The 18,705-nt window shown below is 36.1% G+C and overlaps 1 protein-coding gene and 1 pseudogene across 1 annotated transcript in view; one reads left to right on the top strand and one right to left on the bottom strand.

Moving 5' to 3' along the window:
- MCCC1 (methylcrotonyl-CoA carboxylase subunit 1) overlaps positions 1–18,705 on the bottom strand; it is a 58,356-nt gene that overhangs the window by 17,536 nt on the left and 22,115 nt on the right. Inside the window, exons 8-11 of the mRNA XM_033089042.1 lie at positions 17,553–17,664; positions 16,302–16,383; positions 3,709–3,836; positions 1,130–1,313 (exon numbers count right to left, since the gene is read on the bottom strand). Of these exons, the coding sequence (XP_032944933.1) occupies positions 1,130–1,313; positions 3,709–3,836; positions 16,302–16,383; positions 17,553–17,664 (506 nt within the window). The remainder of the gene's footprint in view (positions 1–1,129; positions 1,314–3,708; positions 3,837–16,301; positions 16,384–17,552; positions 17,665–18,705) is intronic.
- On the top strand, positions 8,120–8,960 carry LOC117012670 (E3 ubiquitin-protein ligase CCNB1IP1-like; annotated as a pseudogene).

Below are 18,705 nucleotides of genomic sequence, written 5' to 3'. Positions count from 1 at the left end.
TAAATAATTTACTGATTACCAAATCTTGCTGTGACTTAGCCAGACCTATCAAAATGTTGCCAATTTGTCACCAAGAAGTCCTAATTCCTCATTTGGCTTTCAAGACTATATGATTTGCTCTCAACCTATGTTTCCAGCCACATCTCCAACTACTTAGTGTTCTGAACTGTTTTCCCAGCCACATATCATATTTTCTTATACTTCTTCAAATATATCTTTCGTTAAATTCTCTTTCTTTCACTTTTCTTTATGTTGTTAAATCTGTCTACTCAAATCCACTCTAGACTTCCTCATAAAAACGTGTCTTATTTATACGAGCCTAACATAATCTCTTTGTCCTAAGAATTGCTATATTCCATTACTCACCATCTGTATAACTTCTCTGCAACTAAAGTTAAAGGTGGTAGCAGACAGTGGTGGCTCAGAACATGGACTCTGGAGCCAGACATCCTGGGTCTGCATCTTGGCTCCAAGGGTGACAGTGGGCAATTCACCTAACTTCTCTGTGCCCTGGTTTCCTCATCTAGAAAGTAATAACAATAATCCCTAATCATAGGTTAGTTTTCCTGCTTAAAGGAGCCCACACAGAAAAATCACCTAAAACAGCACCTGTACACAGTGCTAACTAATTGTCAGTTATGACCACCATTACTAATCATATGCTGAACTGTGATAGCTCTTCATACACTGTTCATACACTCAACATACACTGTTGGTTTTTTTTAACTTAAAATTTTTTTATTATTGTTTAGCTTGCACTAAGTTTGTATTTTAATTCTCCAGTTTGACTTGAAAGCAGAGTGCCTTAGGCATAGCAAATATCAGTCACCTTAAATCATTTTGGGAACCAGGCAAAGTAAACATATAAAATGGCACCCCCAAAATATCTGTTGCTTAGATTTGACCAAGTACTACTGCATATCAAAAAAAAGAATGTATTGTTTAAAAATACAAGTCTTTCTTTAAAATAACTATTCCAGAAGGAAAAATAAAGGTTAATGAATAAATTAGTTAAATGCTTTGTTTTAGAACATACTAGACATTTCCACAAGACACAGGGAAGACACCGTGTCCGAAAATAATAATGCACTAAAACTTCAAAAAGACTTCTTGCTTTGTTTCCCTTTACCTTGCCGTACTCCAGTTTCAATCCTAGTGGAAAGGTCCTCTTGAGGGATAGAGAGATGCACTAATGGTCCAGCTCCTGGCATGAAGTTATTGTGAGGATCTTCTGCATATATTCTAGCTTCAAATGCATGGCCCTGCAGAGTTATTTCTTCCTGGCTCAAAGGAATCTTCTCTCCTGCTGCAATCTGGTAATAGAAGAGTACGTGCTTCTTATGAAAAATCCACCTTAAAGCAGCTATGAGACTAGTTAAGTTGATGGTCTTGCCTTTTTCTATGTAAAATGTACATTTGGCCTTTAAAATGTAAGCCAAATAAATATGATTATTTTATCCACCCCTTCGAATATTAGGCAAAAGCAAAAAGAGATTTAAAAACAGATGCAAGTTGAAAATAATGTATTAATTATGTTTGTAGACTTTTAAAATAGAGAAAGCAGAAAAACTGATAATTAAATTATAAACATAAAAATCAGTGTTTTTTCAATATAACTGGAAAAAATTAATTATATTGAAAAATTATAATTGAAACTAAGATTTTTTTTTGGCAAGGTAGTCTCAGTTTTCATCTAAAACATTAGAACTCCGTCACCAAATCAATCTTGTTTTAATAGTAACAAGATTGTTACTAGTTATTAGAAGTTATTAGTTGGTGTGTAGGTCTATATTCACAGCTATGGGTAAAGAGTGACATTAGTCATCTTTGGAATCTTCATCAGCAAACGAGTGATAAAGCAAAACAGAAACACAATGGTTTTTCTTTTTTCTTTTTTTAAATTTGATTTTTATGTTGAAGTTACACTGACTTGGGATCTACTTCTTTTTTTTTTTTTTTTTAAAGATTTTATTGGGGAAGGGAACCGTGTGTATTTCCAGGACTTTATTGGAGAACAGTGTGTTTTTCCCAGCACCCATCAGCTCCAAGTCAAGTTGTTGTCCTTCAGTCTTAGTTGTGGAGGGCACAGCTCAGCTCCAAGTCCAGTTGCCATGTTCAATCTAGTTGCGGGGGGCACAGCCTACCATCCCATGTGGGAGTCGAACCTGCAACCTTGTTGTTAAGAGCACGCGCTCTAACCAACTGAGCCATCCGGCCGCCCAACATAATGGTTTTTCAATTTTATTATGTTTACTGCATGGCACCAGATTATAAACAGGATGATTATTATTGTTTAATGATGAGAAAATGACAACCTGAGAAAGCGAAACGTACAGGGAATAAAACTCTAAGTAAACTAAACAGGTAAGCATAAAACAGAGGCAAAGATCTCATGTCTTTAAATCTGTATATAAGAAAAATCAGGAATCACAGCAGTTAAGAATAAAAGGAAAATGGACTGAATTAAATGTCTTTATGGCATAGTGTTTCAAACCATAGACTCTGCAGCCATATTCCTTAGAAACCTTTTATCCTCCATGATTTCAAGTTTCTGGATTCTCCTGGGCTACTGCTTCAGGAAAAAAAAAAAAAAAAAAAAAAAAAATATATATATATATATATATATATATACACACATACATATATACATACATATAAATATAATTTATATATATATATGTATGTATATATATATCCTTGTTTTCCTTGAATTCTGGAAACATAAGCAGCTTTCCAGAAGTTTCTAAATCCATTAGAGTTTTCCTGACATTCACTAACACTTACTAGCCTAATATGCCTGGTTTTCATTAGCTCCCAAGGCTATAGAGGCCCAGAAGAACCTTCTGGTTCTGAAAAGACAAAATTATCAAAATATCAAGACATTAGCATCACAACATGAAAACAACAATTTAGATGCAGGATATGTAAAGAACCAAGAATCCCACAGAGATCAAGATTATTCATACGAACTTAAAAAAAAATTTTATATTTAAAAAAATGAAGACTGAGGTAAAATCTATTGTTTCCTATAATGAGAAAAACACTAAGCTATTATTATTCATATTTGAAGTAATACGCTTTGTGGAACTCTGGTGTAGGCCGGTGCATCTCACACTATCTATAATAAAGAAACAGTTGTGAACTTATACTGTTGTAAAACCAGTAGATAATATCCTAGCAATGCCAAAAATGCTTTAAAAATTTCTAAACATTTACTGTGAATGTCCATACTTATCCCACCATGAGGCTGCAATCGTTTGTAAGTCAGCACTTGCAAATGCACCACTCTATTGGTCTAGACCATTTCCTTGGCTCTTCATTCCCAACCCTGCCTTAGCTCATTTCATCTTGGCTACCATCTGTCCTGCCTCAAAAATCTAACGATGGCTTAGCCCAGAATGATGTGGCCTTATATAGAGCACAAGGCTTTGGTGTTGAGTCGACGTGCTTGCAAGAAGCCTCCGTGGCAGCAGCTCACCTGCTGGCTTCCCCATGCCTAAGGGGGAAATGATGGTAATTGACAGATTAGGAATCTGTGTCCACAAAGTGACAATAGCATCGAATGCTGTGTTACATTTAACCTCCCATTTTCCTGTCCTCATCACAACCAGCAAGAATTGAACCCTTATCCAAAGTGATACTTCCTTTTCGGAGGCCAGAAGGTAACATACTCTCAAGACTGATATTTAATAGGAAAAATATTCCCACCTTAAGCTGCCACTCCACCAAGTCAGTTCCTGTGATCATCTCAGTAACAGGATGTTCCACTTGCAGCCTTGTATTCATCTCCATGAAGTAGAAATTGTGCTTTGAGTCCATAATAAACTCCACAGTTCCTAAAAGATAAAATACAATGATTACATTTCAATGGTATATAATCAGTAGCAAATCAAAACCTTCCATGATGTATCACAGAGTTTTACTGCTGCCTTCATTCAATGGCAAACACTGGTATTTCATGAAGAAAACACCTCACATTTTGCAGCAGCAAGTGAATCTGTCAGAAACAGGGAACCACGTGCCATTTTGCAAGACAAAAATATATTCAGGGTTTTGAGCAAACGGTAAGCCCAGCTACGAATCAGGCTCAGCTGTCGCAGCAGGGAGAACACGGTGGACCAGGTGGGACTGCTGCACTGGGCCTCAATCCCTGGGAACCTCACCCTGGCACATGCCATCTCCCTCTCACCCTGTGAAGAAAAATACTTTTGTGTTTCCTGATTGTGGGCTCTTGGAAGTTTCTTTTCAAAGCCCCATTGCTGGTGACCCATTGAAAAATTGCTTATCAACTAAATTTTATGTTAATAATATCTTATCGGCATTTGATTGAGCACTACAAAACTTCCCCCAGCTTTATTAAGGTATAAGCACTTATCCATTTTAAGTATAGGTGGGATGAGTTTCAGCAACTGAATACAGTCATGTAACCACCACTGCAATAAAAATACAGAACATGTCCATCATCCAAAATGTTCCCTTGTTCTCCTTTTGCGGTCAGTCCCCTCCCTGGGCCCCTGACTCCAGGCAACCACGAGTCTGCTTTCTGTCGTTGTGCTTTGTTTATGTTTCTAGAATGCCATATAAATAAAATAATATAGAATGTAGTGTTTTGTGTTTGAGTTTTTTTCACTTAGCCTAAAGTTAGTTCATAAACAGGTGACTCTTAAACTACAATGGTTTGAACTGTGATGGGCCACTTACACACAGATTTTTTTTAAATAAGTATATATTGAAAAATTTTTTGGAGATTTGTGATAATTTGAAAAAACTTGCAGATGAACCATGTAGCCTAGAAATACAAATTTTTTTGAAAAATTTTGAGAAAAAGTTAGGTATGTCATGAATGTATAAACTGTATACAGAGATTAGTCTATTTTTATCATTTACTATCATAATAAATACACGAATTTAATATAAAAGTTAAGATTTGTCAAAACTTACACAGTTATAGACTGTACATGGTGCCATTCGCAGTCGAGGGAAATGTAAACAAATCTAAAGATGCAGTATTAAATTATAACTGCATAAAATTAACCGTAGTAGACACGGTCCTACTGTAATAATTTCGCAGCCACCTCCCATTGCCAGTGCAGCGAGCTCAAGTGTTCCATTTAAAACGTCATGTGACGCTAATCCTCTCCTCGTGAGCCATTTGTCTCCTCAGTAAATTGCACATCACAGTAAAAAGTGACCTCTCCTAGTTCTCGTGTGTTTTTCATCGTGTTTAGTGCAATCCCATAAACCTTGAATGACACCGTGGGATGCATACAAAGCGCTGTCACTAGTGGTGCTGGAAGTGCCCCCAAGAAGCAGAGAAAAGTCATGACGTCACGAGAAAAAGCTGAATTGCTTGATAGGTACAGTAAAGTGAGGTCTGCAGCTGTGGTTGCTCACCATTTCAAGATAAATGGATCCAGAGCAATGACTATTATAAAAAAAAAAGGAAATTTGTGAAGTTGTTGCTGCAGCTACACAAGCAGGCGCAAAAACCTTGCACTTTTTGCACAATCCCTTTTTATCTCATACTGAAAAAGTAGCTTTTACATAGGTGCAGTGTGCCTATAAGAAAGGCTTAGTTACAGACTCTAACATGATTCAAGGAAAAGCAGTCATTAGATGACAACTTAAACGGCAAAGCCTCTAAAGCTGGAGAATTTAATCAGCAAAGGGTGGTTTGATAATTTTACAAAGAGGTTTGGAGTAAAAAAAAAAAAAGGCAAGATAACAGGAGAAGCCGTTTCTGCCGACCAAGAGGCAGCACACGAGTTCCCAGACACCATTAAGAAAATCAGTGATGAGAAAGGATATCTGCCTCAACAGGTTTTTAACGCAATACTGTAAACCTTGAATAAAACCATGGAACGAAAGTGCCTTATTCTGGAAAAAAATACCACAGAGGACATTTATTGGTAAGGAAGAGAAGTGAGCACCAGGATTTAAGGCAGGAAGGGATAGGCTGACTCTACTGTTTGTGCAGATACAGTCGGGTTTATAATCAGGACTGCCCTTATCTATGAAGCGGCTAGCCCAAGCCTTGAAGGGGGCAGATAAACAAGGAGTGCACAACGTGAAGACTTTTTCTGCGTTGGTTTCCTCGATGCTTTGTCCCTGAAGTCAGGAAGTACCCTGCCAGGAAGGGGCTGCCTTTTATAATTCTTTTGCTATGGGACAATGCCCCTGGCCACCCAGAATCCCATGAGTTCAACACTGGAGGCGTCAAAGTGGTCTACTTGCTCCCAAACACAATGCCTCTAACTCAGCCGTTAGATCAGGGGGTCATAAGGAGCCTTAGGCTCATTACACATGGCATTCTATGGAAAGGACTGTCCATGCTGGGGAAGAGAACCCCGAAAAAGAGAACGTCATGAAAGTCTGGAAGGATTACACCACCGACAATGCCAATGTTGTTCTAGAAAAAGCCGTGAAAACCATCAAGCCCAAAAAATAAATTCCTGCAGGAGAAAACTGTGCTGAGATGTAATGCATGACTTCACAGGATGTAGGCAGAGCCAATCAAGAAATCAGGAAAGAGACTGTGGATGTGGCAAAAAGAAAAAAGAAAGTGGGGGGTGAACGGTTTCAAGATATGGGTCTTGGAGGAATTCAAGAGCTAATAATAGATACCACACCAGAGGAATTAACAGAAGATGATTTGATGTAGATGAGTGCTTCTGAACCAGTGCCAGAGGATGAGGAAAAAGACATAGAAGCAGCAGTGTCGGGAAGCACATTGACATCGGACTATCTAGCAGAAGGGTTCCAATTATTCAAGACTGCTTTAGACTTCTTTTACGACGTGGACCCTTCTCTGATATGGGCACTAAAACTAACGGAAATGGTGAAGAAGGATTGGTACCATACAGAAACATTTTTAAACAAATGAAAAAGCAAAAGTCAGATAGAAATTATGATGCATTTCCGTAAAGTTATATTGAGTGTGCCTGCTTCTCCTGCCTCCCCTTCCACCTCCTCTGTCTCTTCCTCCTCAGCCTACTCAACATGAAGAAGATGAAGATGAAAACCTTTAAGATGATCCACCTCCATTTAATCAATAGTAAATAATCATCATGCCGTACAGTTAATGAACTTAACTGTTGTATGTGTGAGTGTGAGTGTGTGTGTGTCTTTGTTTGAAAACCTAATAACTATACAGCAAGAACTGTAAGAAATGTTTTTGTGTCATCATCATCACCTAAAGGTTCATCATGTGTGTAAGTTTTGTATTGAAGTGGATAGCTTATCCTTACATAGGCATAAAGTTAGTGATATTTCATATAAAATTAACAAAAATGTGCTCTTCCTCTGCTTGGTGGCGGGCTGGTTGAAGATGGAATCCACTGAGGAAAGAAGGCCTGGGTCTTCGTCACCTTGTGTGCCAGCCCAGAGTGGCACTGGGAAAGCCTTTATAACATCTGCTGCAGGCCCCCTAAAAATCAAATAGGCTTGGATTTGGACATTCTCAGTAGGAATGATTAAAGGCTGATAGGACCATAAAGAGATAATGCTAAGTAGCTGATACATTCTATAGTTCAGCTTCATTCCCAGATAGACGCTGGATTCATCTGATACCACAATTTTATATCCCACGTATCAATGAAGTCATATAATTTTTGAAAAAGGAGCCAAAAACATACAATGGAAAAAAGAAAGCCTCTTCAGTAAATGGCGCTGGGAAAATTGGAAAGCCACATGCAAAGGAATGAAACTAGACTACTCCCTGTCACCATGTACCAAAATTAACTCAAAATGGGTCAAAGACCTAAACATAAGACGTGAAACTATAAACTGCATAGAAGAAAACAGAAATGAAATTTCAGGAGACTGAAACTAGACCTGAGTTTCTTCCTAGAAACTTCTTTCCCAACCTTGGAACTCTTGGCTGCTGTAAATTCTGGATATACAATAGATGATGACAACATGTTTCTTTTATGTATGAAGGTAGATGATTCTTCCAATTGAGCATGGAAGCTGAGTTTTCTCACCAGAAATGGTTTATAGAATCAACTTGCAAAAAGGAGCACCCTAGACACAAGCCAGTGAAGGGTTTGTCTACAAGAACAAAACACATGCCATGAAGAAGCAGGATCCTTTTCAGCATCTGGAGATCTCACTATTGATTATGTCTCTGTGTGAAGACATGCTGCTTTGTAATTATTACAAGTGTCGCATCAAACTCTGTGGTTATGCATGGGTCACTGTCTGCTCTCACATTTTCTGTGATCAGCATGGCAGTGGTGAGTTTAGTCATTCACCAGCTATATGCCCTGCCTGCAACAGTACCCTTTCTGGCAAGCTAGATATTGTCCAAAGAGAACTCAGTCCATCAGAGGAATATAAAGCCACGGCACTGGCAGGACTTCGACCAGAGATTGTGTTGGACATTAGCTCACCAGCACTGGCCTTCTGGACATACCAGGTACATCAGGAGTGTCTCTATCAAGAATACAAATTCAGCAAGGCTGAGGGGCCATCTGAAGCAGATGGAGAAGATATATACTCAGCAAATACAGAACAAGGATGTAGACTTGACCTCTATGAAAGGGGAAGTCACTTCCATGAAAAAAGTGCTAGAAGAATACAAGAAAAAGTTCAGCGACATCTCTGAGAAATTTATGGAGTGAAATCGTCAGTATCAAAAGCTTCAAGGTCTCTATGATAGCCTTAGGCTACAAAACATCACTATTGCTAACGAAGAAGGTACCTACCCTTGAGCCACCCATGATCTATCACGATCTGGTATTTTTGGCTTCCCATTAGGGAACGACTCCAAGTTTCCTTTGGGCAGTACACCAGTTCAAAATCAAGGTGGTGGAGATGGAGATTTTCAGTTCAGACCATTTTCTGTGGGTTCTTCTAGAGTACCTGAACCCAGCAATCACTTTTTTGGTTTTGCCTCCCCAATTCATGAATTGGAACAACAGCAAGTCTCTAGCATAGCCTTTAAAGTAGAAAGAATTTAGCTCACTTTATAGAATGTTTACTTTCAGTGATGTCATAGCAAATCATTTTTATTCTAGATAGGAGTCACCAACCTCGCTGTGCTGTTGGTGACTTCCACCCTGTGCTATTAAGTCTTTGAAGTTGCCTTCGCATTTTCAATTTATAAGAAACTCAGTGGCAGGGAGGAGTGGCTTTCGAGTCTGGTTTCTTTTTCTATTTCCATTATTTAAAGCATGAGCATTTTATTAAACTCAATTTCATTGTGAACTGTTGAGTTTTCACTACTAGTAAAATGGTTACAAAATTATTGGATGTTTTGTACATCACTTGTTGTTACTGTCTGGGCTATGTGACTGAGGTATATGTTTTGCATATGTATAAAAGCACCTATGTTATATGTCTACATGTCACTTTGGGTTTTGGTATTTATGCATATATGTACATGTATGTCCCTTTATATTGATACTTTGCTGTATTTGCTGGTATATTTATGTGAAGATTTTGGTCTCAGGAAATGGCGGTGTGTCTGTAGTTTATTATTTGGGTATGTACATTTATTTCTATATATTTATGTACTTCCCCTTGTACTAACTTGTTTGGAGTATTTATACTCATGTCAGTGAGTGAGAGCACAATTTGATGCACATCTGACCATTCCCTATTTCTATTTAAAAATAATTCACATTGATAAAGTTATTTTGTAAAGTTGGTTTTTTTGCCATTTATTTTAAAATAAAATTACTCTTCCTTTTCTGTTTTGCCAGCTGTTGCCTTGAGTTTACTTATTTAGGCATACACTTCTAAAGCAGAAAACTTACAATGTGTTATTGATCTTGAGAGATTATATTAATTAAAATACTTCTAAAAATTAAAAAAAAAAACAAAAACAAGTAATTTGTTACTTTTCTTACTGTTTTATAACTTTGTTTTCAAAATATTGCATTACCGTACAGTACGCCTCTCTTGCATATAATTGGAGAAACGGCGTATCAGCCTATCATCACAGGTAAGTGGTTTTAAAAAAATGTTAACAATGTTTCCAATACTGTATTATAAATATGATTGTAATACTGTATGCCATAAAAATTTTATAATGATTCATTTGTTAGTGTATAGGCTAGGATACCGTGAAACAATCATATCAATTATACTAGGCTACCATAAAGCAGTCATATTGCTGCTTCTTTGTTTTCAATGCGTGAATTGTTATACCTGTAAATGAACATGAATTTCTTTTTCACATTATCTTTTCATTTTTGATGTCTAGTGTTAGTAATATATATAACATCTATAGTGCTTTCTATCATATAAGACCATATTGATGTGAGTACTGACAGATGATTCATCTTATAAACAGATGATGTAAACTTATTGTAGCGATAAATACAACAAAATACTATAAATGTATTTTCTCTTCCTTATAATTTTCTTAATAACTTTTTTCTCTAGCTTAATTTATAGGAAGAATACACTATATGATACATATAATGTACAAAATATGTGTTAATTGACTGTTATCTATAGTGTTTTGTATCATATAAAACCATATTGATGTAGGTAAAATAAGGCTTCCAGTCAACAGTAGGCTATTAATATTTAAGTTTTGGGGGAGTCAAATGCTATACATAGATTTCCAATGGTGTGGGGGATCAGTTCCCCTAATCCTCGCATTGCTCAAAGGGTCAACTATAATTTAAAACTGTTTTTCAAACTCTGTGTTACAATTCATTAGTGGATGGTACAAATTTAATGAAGGCTTTCAAGTTTGTGGCTCAGCATGTAAATAACTTAGAAGTCACCATTCTGTCCTCACAACAAGTAATTAGCTGAATAGACTGAAAAACCAATGACTCTTCTTAGAACCATCAGAGACATGAGGTTACAGGGCAAATCAGGAGCCCCAAAACTGGAGTGACAGATAGACAAATACAGAGATTCACAACTTACTGGAGCAGAAATCTACAAGGAAAAGTCTCTGCAGGAACAAATACCAGAGTAGGAAACCTGGACTGTAATTGATGAATTGCTGAAGGCTCAGCATGGACCGTAAGAACTCCAGGTGCACCTAGTCATGGGAAGGGTCCTCACACTTTTGTGATTTTTACATCCAGGAGCTCTACCAGGTCCTCACAGTGAATCCCCTTGAGCTTTCAGCAATAGTAGGGGAAAAGGAACCAGTTGAAATATTCCAGAGTTCTGTTCTTCTTAACAAGATCTGCCTTTAAGAAAAACTATTTTACAAGAGCCTAAACTTTTGGGGTTTTATCAGAGCCTAACTAACATAACTAGGGGAAGGGAAGTGCACAACTCTAGCAGCCTTCAGTCACCCCATCCCACCTTAGCAAATAAATCAAAAACAAACAAAACAAACTAAGAAGCACTTGATGAAGTTCATAGTTTAGAACACAAGCTCACCAAAGACCCAGATCTAATCATAGAACTTACCTTCCCCCGTACCTTACCACTACATTACTAAAGACGTATTTACCACACTTCCTTTTACCAATACATCATGTCTGGCTAGCAAAATAATTACGAGGCATACTAATAGGCAAACAACACAATTTGAAAAGATTGAACAAACATCAGAACAAGACTCATATGGCAGGAATGTTGGAATTATCAGACCAGGAACTTAAAAAAACTGATTAATATGCTAAGGGCTTTTATGGAAAAAGCAGACAACATACAAGAACAGACAATGAAAGTAGAGAGATGAAAATTCTAAGAAAATTTTTTTAAAAACTAGAGATCAAAAATACTATAACAGTAAAGAATGTCTTTGATGGGCTCATCAGAAGACAGGACACAGCTGGGGAAGAATCTTAGAGCTTGAAAATATGACAATAGAAACTTTCAAAACTAAAAGCAAACAGAAAAAAAGACTGGAGGAAAAAAACCAGAACAGAATATCCAAGAACTGTGGGACAACTAAACATATGTGTAATGGGAAAATAAGAAGAAGAAAGAAACAAGCAATCTTTAAAGCAACAATGACTGAGAATTTCCCCGAATTAATGTGTGACATCAAAGCTCAGATCCAGAAAGCTCCAAGAATACCAAGCAGGATAAATTCCAGAAAAACTATACCTAACCATGTTATTTTCAAAGTACAGAAAATCAAAAATAAAGAAAAAAATCCTGAAAGAACTCAAAGAAGGGGGAAAATCCCGAAATCTTACATATAAAGGAGAAAAGAATCACTTCTGACTTATTCTCAGAAACTGCAAGCAAGAACACTGGAGTGAAATATTAAAGTATTGTGAGGGGAGAAAAAATCACCAACCTAGAATTCTGTACCCTGAGAAGTTATCCTTTAGAAGTTCAGTTGAAATAAAGACTGTCTCAGATCAACAAAAATTGACAGAATTTATTGTCAGTAGACTTGCCTTGCAATAAATGATAAAAGAAGTTCTTTGGAGAGAAGGAAAATGATATAGGGTCAATATTCCAAGAAGATATAACGATCCTTAGTGTGTATTTACCTAACAACAGTGCATCAAAATACATGAGGCAAAAACTAAGAACTGCAAAGAGAAGTAGATAAAACCACTAATACAGTTGGAGACTTTAACACCCCTCTACCAGAAATGGACAAATCCAGTAAGCAGAAAATTAGTAAGGACATAATTGAACTCAACAGCATGAACAATAAACTGGATGTAATTGACACCTACAGACCACTTTATCCAACAACAGAAGATTACATATTCTCAAGCTTACATGGAACATTCACTAAGATAGACTACATTCAGGGGCATAAGAAATACCTTAACATATTTAAAAGAATAAATACACAATTTCTGCTCTCAGATCACAATTAAACTAAAAATCAATAAACTGAACTAAAAATCATTAACAGAAAGATAGCTGAAAAAAATCCCAAAATAATTGTACATGAGACAACACACTACTAAATAACACATGAGTCAAAGAACTCTAAAGAGAAATTAAATGAAAATGGAAATACAATTTATCAAAACCTTTGGGATGCACCAAAGACAGTGTTTAGAAGGAAATTTATAGCATTGAATCCATATATTTAAGAGAAAAAAATATCTAAAATCAATAATCTAAGCTTCCATTTTAGGAAACTAGATAAAGAAGAGCAAATTAGTTCCAAAATAAGCAGAAGAAACAATAAAAATTACAGTAGAAATCCAGAAGATAAAAGCAGACAGAATACTTCCTAACCCATTCTATGAGGCCAGCATTACCCTAATACCCAAACCAGACAAAGACATTACAAGAAATCTACAGACCAATATCTCTTATGAACAAGAATGCAAAAATCTTCGACAAAATATTAGCAAATCGAATTCAAAATGTATAAAAAGAATTATGCACCACAACCAATTGGGATTTATCCCAGGTATGCAAGGCTGATTCAACATCTGAAAATCAGCTAATGTAATCCATCACATTAACAGATTGAAGAACCACATGATTATGTCAACAGATGCAGAAGAAGCATTTGATGAAACCCAACATCCAAGTATAATAAAAATTCTCAACTAACTAGGAACAACTTTTTCCTCGATAAAGATTTACAAAAAAAACCTTCAACTTATATCATACTTACTGGTAAGAAACTAGAAGTTTTCCCACTAAGATCAGAAACAACGCAAAGATATCTGTTCTCACCACTCCTTTTCAACATTGCACTGGAAGTCCTAGCTAATACAATAAGGCAAGAAAAGGAAACGAAAGGTATACAGATTGGGAAGGAAGAAATTAAAGTGTCTTTATTCACAGATGATCACATATGTAGAAAATCTGAAAGAATCGACAACAATAACAACAACAAAAAACTGGAACTAATAAGTGATTATAGCGAGGGTGCAGGATACAAGATTAATATACAAAAGTCAATTGTTTTCCTATTCATCAATGATGAACTAGTGGAATTTGAAATTAAAAACACAATACCATTTACATTAGCACCCCCAAAAATAAAATAGGTATAAATTTAACAAGTTATGTATAAAATCTACATTAAAAAAACTATAAAATTCTGATGAAAGAAGTCAAAGAACTAAATAAATGGAGAGGTATTTCATGTTCATGGGTAGGAAGACTCAACAGTGTCAAGATGTCAGTTCTTCTAAACTTAATCTATAGATTCAACACAATCCCAATCAAAATCCCAGCAACTTATTTTGTGACTATCAAAAAACTAAGTTTATATACAGAGGCAAAAGACTCAGGATAGCCAATTCAATACTGAAGAAGAACAAAGTTGGAGGACTGAAACTACCTTACTTCAAGACTTACTATAAAGCTACAGTAGTTAAAATAATGAAGTACTGGTAAAAGAACAGATAAATAGATCAATGGAACAGAAGAGAGAGCCCAGGAATAGACCCACATGAATACAGTCAACTGATCTTTGACGAAGGAGGAATGGTAATACAATGGTGCAAAGATATTCTTTTCAACAAATAATGATGAAACTACATCCACATACAAAAAAACTGAATCCAGACACAGACCTTATACCTTTCACAACTATTAACTCAAAATGGATCATTGACTTAAATGTAAAACCCCAAACTATAGAACTCCTAGGAGATAACATAGGAGAATATCTAGATGACCTTGGATATGGTGATGCTTTTTTAGATACAACAAAAAAGGCACAATCCATGGAAGAAATAATTGATAAACAGATGGCAAGTAAGCATATGAGAAGATGCTTCACATCACATGTCATCAGGGAAATGCAAATTAAAACAAGAAGAAACAGGCCGGCCCCGTGGCTCAGGCAGTTGGAGCTCCGTGCTCCTAACTCCAAAGGCTGCCGGTTCAATTCCCACATGGGCCAGTGGGCTCTCAACCACAAGGTTGCCAGTTCAACTCCTAGAGCGGGATGGTGGGCTCCGTCCCCTGCAACTAAGATTGAATGTGGCACCTTGAGCTGAGCTGCCGCTGAGCTCCCAGATGGCTCAGTTGGCTGGAGCATGGGCTCTCAACCACAAGGTTACCAGGTTGATTCGAGTCCCGCGAGGGATGATGGGCTGCGCCCCCTGCAACTAGCAACAGCAACTAGACCTGGAGCTGAGCTGTGCCCTCCACAACCAAGATTGAAAGGACAACAACTTGACTTGGAAAAAAATCCTGGAAGTACACACTGTTCCCCAATAAAGTCCTGTTCCCCTTACCCAATAAAAATCTTAAAAAAAAAAAAAACACCAAAAAACAAGAAGAAACAAAATTTGGAACACTGAATACTAAATGCTGGTGAGGATGTGGAGCAACAATGTAGGAATGCTCATACATTGCTGCTGAAAATATGGTATATCCACTTTGGAAGACAGTTTGACAGTTTCTTATATAACTAATAATTTTACCACACGATCCAGCAATTCTGCTCCTGGTATTTATTGGGTAAATACCAACCCAAATGAACTGAAACTTACATCCATGCAAAATACTACATGCCGTCTTTATAGCAGCTTTATTTATAATTGCCAAAATCTGGAAGCAACCAAGATGTCCTTCAGTGGGTGAGAAGATAAATAAACTGTGGGGGTACATCCAGACAATGGAATGTTATTCAGTACTGAAAGGAAATGAGATATCAAGCCATGAAGAGACATGGAAGCAACTTAGATTCATATTAGTAAGGGATAGAAGCCGATCTTAAAAGGCTACATATTGTATAGTTCCAAATATATAACATTCTGAAAAGGCAAAACTATGGAGGCGATGAAAAAGATCAGTGTTTGTCATGGATTGGAGGGAAGGATGAAGAGTAGAACACATAGGATTTTTATGGCAATGAAACTATTCTGTATGAGACTACAATGGTAGATACATGCCATTATACATTTGTCCAAACTCAGAATGTACAAGAGTGTACCCTAATGTGAACTATGTTCTGTGAGCGATAATGATGTGTCAGCATAGGTTAGTTGATTATAAAAAATGTACCACTCTGATGTGGAATGTTGATAGAGGGAGAGGCTGTACGTGTTTGGGGATGGGGTATATGGGATAATCTCTGTGCGTTTTGCTCAATTTTGTTGTGAACCTAAAACTGCTGTAAAAAAATAAAGTTTATGAATTTTTAAAAATGAAAAAAAATCATTTAGTGATTTTAATTTAAAATAGAATAGAAAATATCAAACAGCATTTTACATAATTAGGATAAATACTATTTAGTAAAATACTTTTTTCAAACATATATGAATATAAATACAAACACTTATGTGTATAGAAGAGGTCTCAACATGAAATGTATTTCTTTTCTGTGAATTTGGTCAAAAAAGTTTGAAAGTCATTAAAAAATATGTTTCTTTTGCCTCTGAAACATAAATAAATTCTTTTTCCTTCTCTATTAGAAACAAATCTTAACATACCTGCTCCGACATAATTTACAGCTTTAGCAGCTCTGACTGCAGCTTCTCCAAGCTTTTTTCTTACTTCAGGTTTAATACCAGGCTATGAAAAAAACATTTAAAATAAATTTCCATTGGTACCTTGCTCCACTAAACATTTCCATTAAGACCCAATATTGCATCTCTGTGTATCAAATATTGCAATGAAGAAATTATAAGGATAAAAAGCTAATCTATACATTTCATCAAGAAATACTGTCCTATACTACAGTTTCACTGTCACAATACCAAGGTTTAATGGTTCTGCTAGTAATTTCTATGAATTCCAGATATTACTCAGCATAATGACATATCTTTGTCCCTTGTATCTACATAACAACTTTTATAACTATATGTCCACTTAAAATTACATCTGTCAATATGAAAACTTTGAACGATCCCTATTTTAAGATAACAAAGCAAACCCAATAATCACGATGGTGAACCTTGAGATTCCAAGTTAATAAGATAGGTTCATAAAAAGAAATGTATGCCAATAAATAGGCAAAGCTTCTAATATTTGAAAAATTGCTCTACAGATACATATATTTAAGTAACCTGTTTAAAAATAAGGATTTACTGAAATTATTGTTGATATTTACTTCAAATGGTAACATATACTCAAATTAAATTTGAATATGAGAATAACAAACTGATAAACCAGAAACCTCAGATCCCTGACCTGATAGAAATACATATTGATAAAAACATGTGTGGTAGTCCCCCCTTATCCATGGGGGATATGTTCCAAGACCCCTGAAACCATGGATAGTACCACACCCTATGTATTGTTTTCCAACACAAACATACCTTTTCACTTAAAGGAAGCACTTTACAGCATCTCTTTGGCATATCCGAATTGCCAGCATCATTACTCTAGCACTCTGGAGTCATTATTAAGTAAAGTAAGGGTTGCTTGAACACAAGAAATGTGATAGTTGATCTGATAACCTAGATAACTACTAAGTGACAAACGGGCAGGTGCTTGGATCAGACTAGATTTTCCTAGAAACTATCAGATGGAACATGGCCCTCTGTATGGAAGCCCCGGAACATCAACCCTTCTCATCCCCAATACTGTGGTGGGGGCCTTTTCCTTACATTACTACTGGGAAGTGGTTGTCCAGCAGGACTTGGGGAGAGACACTAGCTTCACAGATTTCATGTGAAAAATCGAAGTGACCAAGGTTTCCATTACAGAGAAGCTTCCAAGTTTCTTTACCGGGTACTTACCCCTGGAGCTTCCTCAATGATCTTCTGGTGTCTCCTCTGTACACTGCAGTCTCTTTCAAACAAGTACACAGCATTGCCATAGTGATCGCCGAACACCTGGACTTCCACGTGCCTAATTAAAAGCAAACACACGTGTTAATATATTTTGTTAAAGATGACAAATATCACATTCATTGAGCCAAACTTTTGGCCAAGATGACCAGGATTCCTATTTTTTATTTTAAGTAAGACAGGATATTTTGACTTCAAAATAGAAGATATGAATTAACAGAACTATAGTTAATCTTATAAATACCTAATGAAAAAATTTACATTTATTGGATGAATATAAAAACAATGAAATGACTGGGAAATAAGAAAAGACAGAAAAAATAGAAGACTATATTTATGACCTCAGAATAGGGGCAAGTTAAAAAAGTACAAACTGCTAAGGGAAAGAATGATAAACCTGATTATATCAAAATTGTAAGTTATAGTTTCATTTCATTATCCTTAAAAAGTCAATGAAACTATTTTTATGACCAGGAGATTTAAAAAAATCAGCTCTTTATAAACTATGGTAGATTGAAAATTAAAATGGCTTATCATAAAATGTTAAGAAATAAATTAATATGGATCATTAAAGATTATACTAACATTAAATCAACAAAACAAAAAACAACAAAACAAAAAAGAGCACATTAATGTTGAGTATATGAGCAAAATTATGAGAAATCATATTAAGAGTAAATGCACATAACACTTATGAAAACAAGATGACACAGACCATCTGGTGAACATAAAGCATTCTTCTCAGTAGGCTTATTTTGATATGTTCACACTGCAGTTCACCTCACATATTCACCACCATCATACAGAAATGAGTAATCAGCAAATGTTTTCCCTGTTGATATTTCAAAATAAAAATTGTCAAACACAGAGAAAAAAATTAAAAAACCCAGGAAGTCTTGTAAATGTACTCTTCAGCACAGTGGCTCATAAGTGTTCCTTTTTGTTCACCTCATGAAGCACTTTATTAAACGGCTTAGGAGAATTTATTTTCTTGATATATCATTTCTACTGAATGTTCCATTTGAAAATTTTCCTGCCTGCCCAACACAACAGGAGCTGATTTCTTCCTTTTGGATTTAATTTCTTGACATTTCCTCCTCTT

This window comes from Rhinolophus ferrumequinum, chromosome 2, assembly GCF_004115265.2.
Source record: "Rhinolophus ferrumequinum isolate MPI-CBG mRhiFer1 chromosome 2, mRhiFer1_v1.p, whole genome shotgun sequence".
Classification (NCBI taxonomy): Eukaryota; Metazoa; Chordata; class Mammalia; order Chiroptera; family Rhinolophidae; genus Rhinolophus; species Rhinolophus ferrumequinum.
Note: the sequence above shows the minus strand (reverse complement) of the source record. Positions and strands in the feature narration are given on the sequence as shown.